The sequence below is a fragment of the Cygnus olor genome, chromosome 1, assembly GCF_009769625.2.
Source record: "Cygnus olor isolate bCygOlo1 chromosome 1, bCygOlo1.pri.v2, whole genome shotgun sequence".
NCBI lineage: Eukaryota > Metazoa > Chordata > Aves > Anseriformes > Anatidae > Cygnus > Cygnus olor.
This window is the reverse complement of record NC_049169.1, coordinates 209,030,281-209,042,526: the sequence shown is the minus strand read 5'-3', so window position 1 is coordinate 209,042,526 and position 12,246 is coordinate 209,030,281. Positions and strand designations below refer to the sequence as shown.

At 47.5% G+C, this 12,246-nt stretch overlaps 1 protein-coding gene across 1 annotated transcript; it reads right to left on the bottom strand.

Moving 5' to 3' along the window:
* Positions 1–10,088: 10,088 nt before the first annotated feature.
* Positions 10,089–11,256, bottom strand: LOC121060494 (olfactory receptor 51H1-like). The gene has a single exon (XM_040538387.1). It carries the CDS (start codon positions 11,254–11,256, stop codon positions 10,300–10,302), a length of 957 nt encoding a protein of 318 aa, XP_040394321.1. The 3' UTR covers positions 10,089–10,299.
* Positions 11,257–12,246: the final 990 nt, after the last annotated feature.

Sequence of the window (12,246 nt, the reverse complement as noted above, 5' to 3'; positions counted from 1 at the left end):
ATGGTTTTTCTCATTCTTGTATGAGGTGTCTATGGTAAATCCAGTCGCTGGACCTAAGAGATACTTCTGTAGTAGGAAATTAGACCTTACTGGGACACTGCCCACTATCAACACCAGTAAATTTTCGTAGTGCTCCCTGGTATGGTGCCGACCTGAGCCAACAGCACTTCAGCAACTCCCAGGCAGGGGTTCAGGAACCTCCATGGGCAGTTTGCATGTGGCCACCTCTTTTTAGAGGCCAAGGGGTTTGCTAGCCTGATCACAGACCTCCTGGTGCCAGCTGGCTCCAGCACCAAAGAGCAGATAATTTACAAGCACAGGCTTAAGGCACTTGCCTGCTCCTATCTGGTTGTTAAACCTCACAGCCAGACTTGTGGCTGAATACACTGAGTCTTCATGACACTCATCCACCTGGTCCTGACATAATTTTGTTATTTCTAGATGTCTCACATAAAACAAAAAAAAAAAAGAGAGAGGAAGAGGAGCTATGAAAGCTAAACAATATTTTGGAGTGAGCATGGTTAGAGGTGTGGAATAGATCCCTCCAGAAACAGGATTATTGGACAAGGACACTTCAGCCTTGAGAAGAGACAATAAGGCAATACAAGAAAGGTCCATAAGATAACGAAAAGGGGAGAGAAGATAAATCTGGAATGATTCCATTCATTGACACTGGATGATGTGGGAGCCAAAAGTATATATATATATTTATATGTGTGTGTGTTCAAAAAAGTATTAAACATATTAATGCAAGAGAAATTCAATGATTTTTATTAAACATGATGGCCAAGGTGTGGCCTTCCTGGGAAGCTTCTATGCTGATTGCTAGACACTGCGTTAAGTGCCAAGGGAAGGATCAACTGCAAATAACCTTCCTAAATGCGCATTAACGGCCATTCTTCAAAGCAGGATAACAGACTGAAGGGACCTTTAGTTTCATCCAGTAGAATAGTTCTCATGTTTTCCAGTGCAAACCAGCTATAGCCAGAGAACATCTTTACACTGGAAATTGACAGCTGCATGGGTGCTGGCCATAACAAGCACAAAACTCAAACATGGTGTGAGGGATTCAGAGCAGCTGAGATGCCACCGTGCAGAGTGGAAGCAGGAGGCTGCCCTGGAGCAGCAGGGAGAGGAGTGTCCTGCAGCAGTGTAAAAAGATGCTGCAAAGAGACGGCAATAACATGCCTGCAGGGTTAAGGCAAAGTGTCATGTGCTGAGCTGGCAGGAAGAAAACCCTAGGTTAGGCAAGGAGTGCACATTGAAACAGGTGAGCAGGTGGGCATGGGCATGGACTCGCCACCACAAATGGTTTTCCTGAATACATTTCAGAAATGGTTTCAGCTGAGCCGATCCTGTCTCTGGGCAAAGGTGCAGATGAGCTACCCTCACAAGGGCCCTTCCAGACCTGTTTCTCCACAGTTCTCAAGAAAAAGCATAACCTTGACTCTCTTTGGACTGATCCAATCTGTGGAAATGACACAGTATCTCTCCATGCTCTCCCTATAGCCCAGCTGCATGCACACACTCATCTTTCATGCACCCTAGCACCTTTAGTTTCTTTCCCTGGACTCTACCATCATTTACTGTACATGCCAGGCCATTTTCAGTGCTGTTAGCTCAGCCTCCCTCACTGGGAAGATGTAGACAAACTGTGTTGAGCAAGCCCTGCTTTGCAGGAGGAAGCAATGATCCAGTTTGCAAACTTCAGCATCACCCCTACGAACTGCCAAGGAGAAAATTTCCCCTCATTGCCTACCCTGCATATACTGACACGATGACCTACTTCTGGCGTGAATGTAGGGCTTGAAAGTCCTCTCAAGACCTGCGTGCCAGACAGCTTGGTAGCATTGGCACGTTAAAAAGGGTTGCACAGGGTCTTCTGGAGATGGCTTGGAGATGAAAATGACTGCTCAGGGTTATCCAGCAGACCCAGGGCTGAATGAGGAAAAGTGCTCAGGCTTCCAGCAGCCACAATAAAACACCCAACACTGATATTATTTGAATCACCAGACTTGAAGTAACTCCACAACATGCCTACTGTGCAGTGTAAGATTGATTCATCTTGCACTAGATATGCTCACAATCTTGATTCCCTCTGATTTGTGTCTCAAGAATCACCCATGTGCCCTGCAGATCTTTGTATAGTGTGCTGTCACCCAGTTGTACTTGCTAGTTTGCTGCTTAATTCCTTCTCCCAGCAGCATAGGTACTGCATGTATATAGGGAAAGATTTAAAGATATGTTCATCTATTTTCCCATTAAAAACAACAACAAAAATAAGCTTTCCCAGAACCACTGATGAGGGGGAACACAGCCACCACTTGGCACAGCATCAATCTATTGCTGGAAATGTTTACAGTTTGAGCCTCAGCCAGCCTAATCATATTTACTGTATAGGCCAGAGTTCAGTATTTGATTAGGGATGGACTGTGAGAAGGGATGGCAAGGAGGGAAGGGAAAGGAGGGGGCTTGGCCCTCCCACGCAAAAGCCTTTAGAAGACCCTGTTCAACACAGGAATAACACTTGTAACACTCAGGAAGTTAATGCTCATTGGAGATACGCAAAGAAAGAATAAGGAGAGGGTTTAATAAGATCCAGGAGAACAGGAGCACCATTGCTACCCGAAATCACCATGTTAGAACCAATTTGGCTTTATTCTTTTCTCCTGTTGAGGAACTCTTCACTGATGGGTCACAAACTGAGAGGGAGCCCTGCCCATGCACAGATCTGAACTGATAGCTGAGGCTGCAGTGCTCAAACCCAGAGAAAATTATGCTACTGTGGAGGTTCCATGTCCCTCCAAACCAGCAGTGTCCCTGAATGTGGCTCCGGACCTTGGAAATCCCCTTGCAGAGGGGGAGGAAGGAAGACAGGGCATGTCCCTCATCCTCTGCTTCGGAAACCTTCAAAAATACAGTCTGTTTGATCATACACTGCTTTCTTTGGCAACAGTGGCTGTGTTGAGCTGGACAAAAATATCCCAACTGCCCGGAAAGAGAGATTGCAGCACAAGAGGGAAGTCTTCTCCTTGTTGGCAGGCTGTCCTCTCGCTTGCCACCAAAGGAGAAGCTGACTGCTCTCACATCAGCAGCTCCAAGCAGTGATGCAATGTTTTTTGAAGTCAGACATCTACTGGGGCCAAAGATAACACTGAAGAGAAGAGCTCAGCAGGTCCTGGACTCAGCCCAACTGCTCTAAAGAAGGATCCCCCAAAGGACCTGGCAGCTCTCCTAGGCCATATTGCTAGGGGGGAATCCCTCTGCTGCTGAGCTCTGTGGATGACCAGGTAGGACCAGGTAACCATCCAGGGCAGGTACAATGGGTTAAACACCTGAGATCCAGCAGCTCCTTGCAGCCAGCAGTTGTTGCTGGTCCCTGCTGTGTGCATGTTGAGGGTTGAAGGTGGTGGAACTGGTGGGGTCAGGACTACAGTCCTGGCTTCAAAGGTTGTGGTGGTTTTACTGTGGTGGGCAGCCGAGCTCCACCACAGCCACTCTCTCACTCCCCCTCCTCAAAGGGAAAGGGGGAGAAAATACGATGGAAAGGGCTCCACACAGTGGGTCTCCTGCAAGTTATGTTTAAGATACCTAAGCTGACTGCAAGACTTCTTGCAGTCTGAACTGCAAAATACAGGATCAAGAGAAGATGAAGCACAGTTGTGGCTCTGTTCAGGTATTTCAGCACAGGGCTTCTGGGCAACTTCCAGAACTGCAGAAACCCTTACTGGCTCTGGCCCTATGCTGAATGCCCTGCTAGAAAAGCATCGTGCAGTAGCTGTGATTAAAAACCTCCCAGCCTCTCCCAGGTTCTGTAATACATCTGTGTTTCTGTATTTAGTGTTCATTATCTTGTTGATCATACAGTTTTCCAGAAGACCGATAGGTTTCTGTGAATTTGCACCCAAAATATAAATTCTGGGAAGCAGTGAAAGACATGCTTCTGTCTGCGAAACCCTGAGATGTTGTGGTTTAGCCCGGCTGGCAGTCAAACACCACACAGCCGTTCGCTCACCCTCCCCCCTCCCTCTCCGGGATGGGGGAGAGAAACGGGAAAGTGAAGCCTGTGAGTTGAGATAAAGACAGTTTATTAAGACAGGGAAAAGAATAACAACAATAATAATAATAATAATAGTATTAATAGTAATAATGTGTACGAAATAAGTGATGCACAATGCAATTGCTCACCACCCGTTGACCGATGCCCAGCCTATCCCCGAGCAGCCGGCCACACCTCCACCCCGGCTAGCCACCCCTATATATTGTTCAGCATGACATCAGATGGTATGGAATACCCCTTTGGCCAGTTTGGGTCAGCTGTCCTGGGTCTGTCCCCTCCCAGCTTCTGCTGCATCCCTAGCCTGCTCGCTAGCAGGACAGAGAGAGGCTGAAAAGTCCCTGGCTTGGTGTAAGCACTGCTCTACAACAATTAAAACATCAGCATGTTATCAGCGCTTTTCTCATCCTAATCCAAAACATAGCACCCTGCCAGCTACTAGGAGGAAAATTAACTCTGTCCTAACTGAAACCAGGACAGATATGTGCAAAGAAAATCCTCATTCAGTGCCTGCTAATAAAAGTCAGCTATCTTCTGGAGCATCACAGTCTCTAGCTCTATTATCCACCCTAAACCTGGCCCACTTTAACCTCACCACCTTATGAACAGCTAGGTGACCTCAACACAGAGCCTGGAAGGAATTACAGAGGCACACAGTGCCTTTCCAGCATGGTCTTACACAGGAAACAGAGCAGTTAAGCCTGTACAAAGTGCTTTTAAGCCTGTACAACTGCAATTTGTTCAGAGGCTGAACCACCTGGACTGTTTCAGCACAAAATCAGTGTCTTTAATTGAAATAATCACAAAAGCCCTGGATAAAGTGAAGTTGTGCCAACCAATTTCCTGTGCTGCCATGAGTGACACACAGGAGATCCTTGGTCGCTGGTGCTCCATCCTGCAGAAGTGAATGAGCTCTTGTATGGGCAAACATTGACATATTTAATGCCTGACTAGGTACATCAGGTAAATAATACAATGAGGGGATTCAGAAAATGCAGAAAGGACAGGGAGTTCTGTCACAAAGACAGCAAACTCTCTGCTTTTAATGTGTGGGGTGGAAAATCAAACAGCCTGAGAGAAATCTGCAAACACTGCAGAGCCCTGTATCTCATTTTCCCATATTAAGTGAAGCTGGTGGACAGAGGTGAGTCACAGGCAACTGAGACGTGAATGTAGGCCAACATAACCTGCATACAATTTGGTGAAATACAAACTAAGGCAGCATTATGTACAGCAAACCTCCACCAGCAGACTGACATTATCTGAGGGATGTAAATTAGAGCTGGGATACAATGAGTTTGCCCTGATTGGAAGGAATGTTGAGGCAAAACTGAGAAACCTGCTGCCCCAGGCACTGCCTATGTGTGATCTCAAAGAGAGTAGCATTGCCTGCTCCCAAAACTTAGTGGTGCATGCTGCGGCTGTCAGACGAGCGTTGCTCCCTAGCGGTCTCCTTACAGGCACAGTTCCTACCTCCTCATGCTCCTCTTCTGCAGCACTGCTGCAGCAGGAATGGCCAGCAGAAGGAGAGGCGCTGTGTGAGCTGTAGAGAGACCATTTGATTGCCAAAGCAGCACAGAAAGCACCTACAGCCATTTAGGACAGCAAAATTCAAATAACCAGGGGAAAACACCAATGTGGGAAGAAAGGCTTGTTACACATAGCAGCATGATCTTTATTAGAAGAGCAGCTTTCCTTTTCCCCTGTGTCACCAGCAGAGACAAAACGTCTCCTGCCCATATGTGTGAGCTGCCCGTCTCTTGCTAGAGGTGACAAAGGGAGGCTCGGGCACCTGCACTCTTATGGGAAACTTTCACCAAGTGTCTAAAATGGGGTTAAATAAATCTAAGCACTTGCTGGGGGCAGAAACAGCCATGGCCTGCCCTATATGAGCACTTCCTTCTCAGGAAGAAAAAGAAGAGTTGTGCGAATTAATTAACACAGAAGGTTTCCGGGTTGTCTGGCCCCATCTGGATCAAGATGCATGTGTGCCACAGGTATTTCACATTTGTCTTTGTAATGCAAGGTTTAGATAGGCCAAAATTCTCTGATACCATTTTCCAAAGGTTGAAAATTTTTCAGGTTCTGATCTCGCTGACATATTTTGTATTCTGTAGGTTGAAACAGTTCCATTCTGATAAGGTCGAATGTGTTGATTCACCGTTATCAGTCTGCTGCAATTTCTCTGCATTACAGAGCAGAGCACTGGGTTGCACCACAACAGCAACAGCAAGGTCTTTTGGTTCTTGCTAAAATGTTGTGTCTCCCAGTGTTTGTGCCAAGGGGAAGGCTGCACCTGGTCAGCTGGGTTAACACTGTCTCCTAAAAAGCAGAGCAGCTGTCAGATTTATGCCATGATTTTAAGAAGATATCACCACTGGTATCTCAGTAAGAGCACTGAGGAAATGAAAGCAGAGCTATGAGGTGAGATAGTAACAAGGTTAAGTTGCTAACTGCTGTCACTTCTCAAATTAAATCACTGTGACATCATCAAGCCAGTGGAAATTCAGTCTGGCAATTGAGAGATGTTATCAGATGGCTCTGCTGTCCAAAGGCACTGGGATAAGAATAAAGCAGATTTCATAATCGAAATCTGAGTTACTGAGGCTGAGTGGTCAGAATTTTGTTGCTGGTCATGCATTTGCAATTATTTTTCCTGCCTATCAGGATGGATATCTGATGATTAAAAAGATGCTGTTTGCTGAACTCTTGTTTCTGGATACTACAGCCCCAAGTCAGCAATGCAGTGCCCTGCAGCTGAAGCAGAGACGAATGCCTATCAACTGCCCTAAAGATCATCAAAGCCATGATGCTCCAGTTTTACACTGCCTGTCCTATGCTAGTCACAGAAGTCACAGACGGTTTGGTCAAAAGGGACTTGTAGAGGATGTCTGGTCACCGAGGCAGGATCACGGCTTTCTAAAATCGATCAACTTTGAGAGGGAATGACTCCCTTTCTCTGCAAGAACCTTTCCCAGTGGTACAGCCAAGAGACGCAGCTGAGGTGCCGAGAGGAGGAGGAGGAGGACAGGGGACAGCGGCAGCGGCTCCCAGGCACGGGCTGTCCAGGTCCGTCACAATCAGGGACACTGGCAGCCACGCTGCCTCACCTTCTCCCATGGCTGGAGATTAGGATTATTCTGCAAATCCTGAAACCTGCCCAGCACAGCCCACCACCAACTAATAGACTTCAGCTTCTTGAGGGATACCTGTGGATCAAGAGCTGATACATGACCTAGAAAGCTCCTCAACACCCCAGTGGGTCGGATGCACAGGGTGAAATATAAGATGAAGGGTTCCCTATGTCGGATGTGGATTCAACGGTGAGATTTACTTTGAGGTTTTCTTGCCTGACCTTACTGAGCAGCTCAGCTCACCTTAGAGCAGAGATGCTCCACAGCTCCACGGACTGCACTGACTCACCCACCACCACTGGGACACTGAATGCAGAGCTGGATCTAGGGGAACTTCATTAAGAGAAGCTAGATTTTTAGAATTTTTTCTCAGCACTTTGAAAAGCTGTATTTCCTGTTACGGTGCTCCTGTGTTGTATACTTAAAATGTTCAATTCATTTTAGCCTCAGCCATGATCTACTTCATTCTCAAGGCTGAGACTGATGTATGAAATCTGTTTGCTGGAGCTAAAAGCTGCTCTGTCTGGCAATGTGCAAACATACGGATATAGAGGTGTAAACAGAGGACTTTGTGGCTTAAAACTAGGTCAGAAGATGAGCCCATGTCCAATTCCAAAGAAAAACCAAACTTCTTCCCAGTGAGCATGTAACCCTTCTCAGGATCACTCCATTCATGTTGATTTACTACAAAGTCCCCTGAAACTAAACAGGACCTCAGAACCATGAAATCCCATGATACATAAACAGAAGAGTTGTATGGCTGCTACCAAAAATAATAAAATGAAAGATCTCCCAAATATCTCACTGGTATGCATTAGAGTATCCCAAAACTGTCCCAGTTTCAGAGGTTGTTTATGGCCCCCTTTGAGTTCATCTGGGGCCTATTTTTGTGTCCTGCAGAGCAGATGAAGTTGTACCAGCAAGAAAGGGGTGCTGCTGTAGAGTTTTCTCCCTTTCTTGGAAGAAATTCTCTGTGAAATTTGTTGATACAAAACCAGCTGAGTCCACTGCAAGGGTTGTGTGTGGTTAGCTATTTCAGTAGGAAATTTGCTGACCCAATTAAAATGCAAGATTGGAAAAAACACAGATGTTGACCAGAATAAGAAGCAAGCGAGGCAGCAATTGGACATGATTTATTTTCACATCCCTTTATAGCATTATCAGAGCTACTGTACTTACCTGACATAGGAGGTGCTGGTGTGAAGATGACAATTTACACTTTCTGCTGGCAAGAGAGAATTTTGTGAATAATATATATTCACAAATATGTAAGTACAGGGCTGAGCAAATGCAGATAAGAGAAAGGAATCGACAGGTGGAAAGCACTTGTAGAAAAATTGGAATGTACATTATTACTTTTGGCGCCATTAATGGAAAGTCAAACATAGAAAAGCAAACACCGAACGCTGGGAAGACGCGTGGTCCTGTCAATTATTAAATGAAGCCAGCAAATCGCTGTGACTCACAGCCAGCTGGAGAACAGGCGGGTTTAGGGGAGCTGCATGTTTTGCTAATGCAAGCCTCAGGGTAGGCTCAGGGTACCTGGCCAAGATACTCCGGAAAGTGAGTGAGATGATTTTTGAATAAATACAAACATAGAATAAATACAAACTAATATTACTACAAATCCCAGTACTCAGCACACAGACCTTTCAGAACTGCAGTGCGTTAGCTGCACTCTGTTCATGAGTAAAAGGCCATCTCCAGGAGGGCTGGGAAGTCCCATTTAACACAGGACAGACAAATTGCTGTATCACGCCTGTCCTTGGAAGGAGAGGCAGGCACTGCTTTGGGCTGCGTGACTCAGAGCCCCAGTGTCAATCAGCATGGCTTGGCTGAAACAAATGAGGTGCTCTTAGTTTAGCCCGGTTGTGGATTTTCTCTGTGGGGCAAAAGGTTCACAACAGCCACCAGATTTGTTAACAGCTGACAAACATCAGATGCATAAACCTCAAAGCAGCCCAGGCAATTATTCTGCACCTCCAGGAACTGCTCTGTACCATCCACAAGCTGAGTACAGCAGCGTTTGCTCTTCCCCACAGCATCCCCAGTCTGACTCACTCACTACAATCAGCAAAACACCCAAACACATGTTAAAGTGCTTGTTCTAGTGTCCACACAACAACTTGCATGTGATGTTTGCACAGTGTAACACTGCTGAGAGTACAGGTCTCCATGGTTAGGTCCCCAGCTTCCAACATCTTGCTGGCAGATCAAAGCAGCTTGCCAATTTCAGCAGGAACGTGGAAACAAGCTGTCTACAGCTCATAGTTTTGTCTGGGTGATGCCAGTCAGCCCTTTGGGAACACTGATTGTGAAGGCTTGATCTTCTTTTGACACCTGAATCCTGGCCATCAGAGCTGCAGCTAGCCTGGGCCATTTTGCAGTATCGTAGCCCTGCTGCATGCTGTGCTGGAACTGCTGACTGCAAGAGGAGAGAAGCTGCATGTGAATGTGGCGTAATGGGATGCACCAAAGTGAAAAAAGGAAAGGTAAAACTTGGTGGATGCTCATGGCCACCTTCCCAGAGCTGAAGGCTCTGTCTCCTGTTAATTCCCTCACTAGCAGATGTACAGGCAGCAGTTGGAGTTAAAACTTCATAACTGTGAAGATGTGAATCACATTATTTGTATAGCAAAAGCTGAGGAGTCGCATGTGATCACACAACCCTGGGAACTGAGAGTTTAATACAGTCAAAGGATGTAGGGACATTTGTAATTAAAAGCACAAGTGGTAACACTGTATTTCTTCAGGGACCAAAGCTGCCATTAGCAGTGAGTCCCTGGACCAGAGCCTGCTCTCAGCAGTCCTCTCTCCCTGCCTGCAGGAACAGGGACAGACTCATCACATGTCTGTGCCAGCTCTGCCCTCTTGCAGAGTTGCTGAGAAGTGGAACATCCCGAAACGGGAGGTGGAATAAAGTGAATTGCCATAATCCATCCCTCCATGGGAAGGAAAAGAGCTGTACTGCAGAAGGGGTGACTGGTTTCTCCTGGGAAGCGACGCAACGTGAATGACTTTTCTCCGAGACAGGGTATTGCCTGTGAGCAACCTACCTAGAGAGGAAAGGGAGAAGGAGACTGACCTTGGCACGTTGTCTCTCCAGGGCTAGACATGCTGCTGGCTCCTTCTCTGACAGAGGAGGATGAGGATCCTCCTGCGGATCTGCTTGGTTTTCCAGCTGTACACGAGCGGGTTCAGGACCGGCGGCACCAGGAGATAGGCATCGGCCATGAGTTTGTGAGTGAGGGGGGGCAGGTGCTTCCCAAACCTGTGCATGATGGACAGGCCAATGAGTGGGATGTAGAAGATCAGGATGGCGCAGAGGTGGGAGATGCACGTGCTAAAGGCTTTGGCTCGTGCTTCCTGGGAGATGATGCTCAAGATGGCCCTGGTGATCATCATGTAAGACAGGAGGATAGTCAGGGAGTCCAGGCCCTTGGTGAGTATCACCATGGTCAGCCCATACAAGCTGTTGACCCTGACATCCCCGCAAACCAGCCTCAGCAGGTCCTGGTGCAGGCAGAAGGAGTGAGACAGGACACGGGACCTGCAAAACGGCATCTTCTTTATGAGGACAGCAACAGGGAGCACCACACAGATGCCCCGCATGAAGATCGCTGCTCCTGCCTTCATTATCAGGGTGCTCGTCAGGACAGAGGCATAGCGCAAAGGGTAGCAAATAGCAATGAAGCGGTCGAAGGCCATGGCCACCAGGACCCCAGACTCGATTTCAGAGAAGGAGTGGATGAAGTACATCTGGACAATGCATGCCTCAAAATGGAAGGAGGTGGACTTAAACCAGAAAACAGCCAACATGGTGGGCAGGGTGGTGAGAGATAAGCCCAGGTCTGCCATGGCCAGCATGGAGAGGAAATAGTACATGGGTGTATGGAGGCTGTGGTCGATCTTTATCATCCAGAGCAAGGTGCAGTTCCCCAGGAGCATGAGGAGATACAGACAGCAGAGAGGCAATGCCATCCAGTAGCTGCTCATCGGCAGACCAGGAATCCCAGTGAGGATGAAGGTCAGGGGACTGGACCCAGTCCTATTGGAAGCCGACATCTCATGCACCGAGGGTCCAGGGGTCTGAAATAACAGATCATCCTGGAATGACAGCCCTGCTATGGGACAGCCCACACACCCCAGCTATAACAACGTGGTGGGGACAGGCTCCTGAGAGCCAAGAAACATCTGCACAGTTGCCCTCATGCATATCCATCACATCAACCAAGGCCACAGTGGGTCAGCCACAGGACTGGTGTCTGGGTTGTGTACAGCAGCAAGTGATGAGAGAGCAGAGCAGCATTTACTGTGTGTCATACCCCCCTACACCACCATCACCCCAGTTGTAGCCCCCATCCTTTAAGTGCCTTGGGTTTGGGGAGATTTGGTGCTCAGCCCTTTGAGAGGTGCCCAGACGCTGCCCAGCAGCACAGGCAGGGTGAGAGCAGGGTGGCTGGGGCAGCTGGGGCAGGGCTCTGCAGCCAATGTTTGTGCTGGACCAAATGCAGCCAGGCCACCAGAGATAACATCTCACTCTGAGACGAGAAGTAGCCCCATTATAATTGACTCTGTATTGATTTCTTCCCTTTTTGTTTAAGCACGGCAAAATGTATGATGTTTTAGGGAGCTTTATCAGCTAAACCTGCAGGTCAATTAACCAAACTAACCCTGATGGAAGGAAAATGGATTTGTGCTTTACAGCTGACAAAAAGGTTAAATGGAAAGGAAGAGATTCAGAGGCTCAGCTATGACCGAGAACCCGAAGTGGTGTTTCATCTGCCTGAGGCCATTAGAAAACCCAATGGCAAACAGTGCAAAACCAGACAGCAAACACTGCGTCCCCATTTAGCACTCCAGGCAGCCTGCGTTCTGGGGCAGCTTCATGGCCTGGGGCATGGGTCATGCTCAGCAGCACGAAGCAAGGCCAGGTGGGGGAAATTTCCAGAGAAAAATTCCAAGCAGGCTTCTCAGCAAATGTAGTTAAATTTAGTGCATCTTAAAAGCACCAGCTGAGCGGCCAGCGGTCACAACAGCACAGCCTCATGCACG

What these genes read in the sequence shown, in the direction of transcription:
- LOC121060494 (XM_040538387.1), bottom strand. Translation starts at nt 11,256, where the DNA reads ATGTCGGCTTCCAATAGGACTGGGTCCAGTCCCCTGACCTTCATCCTC.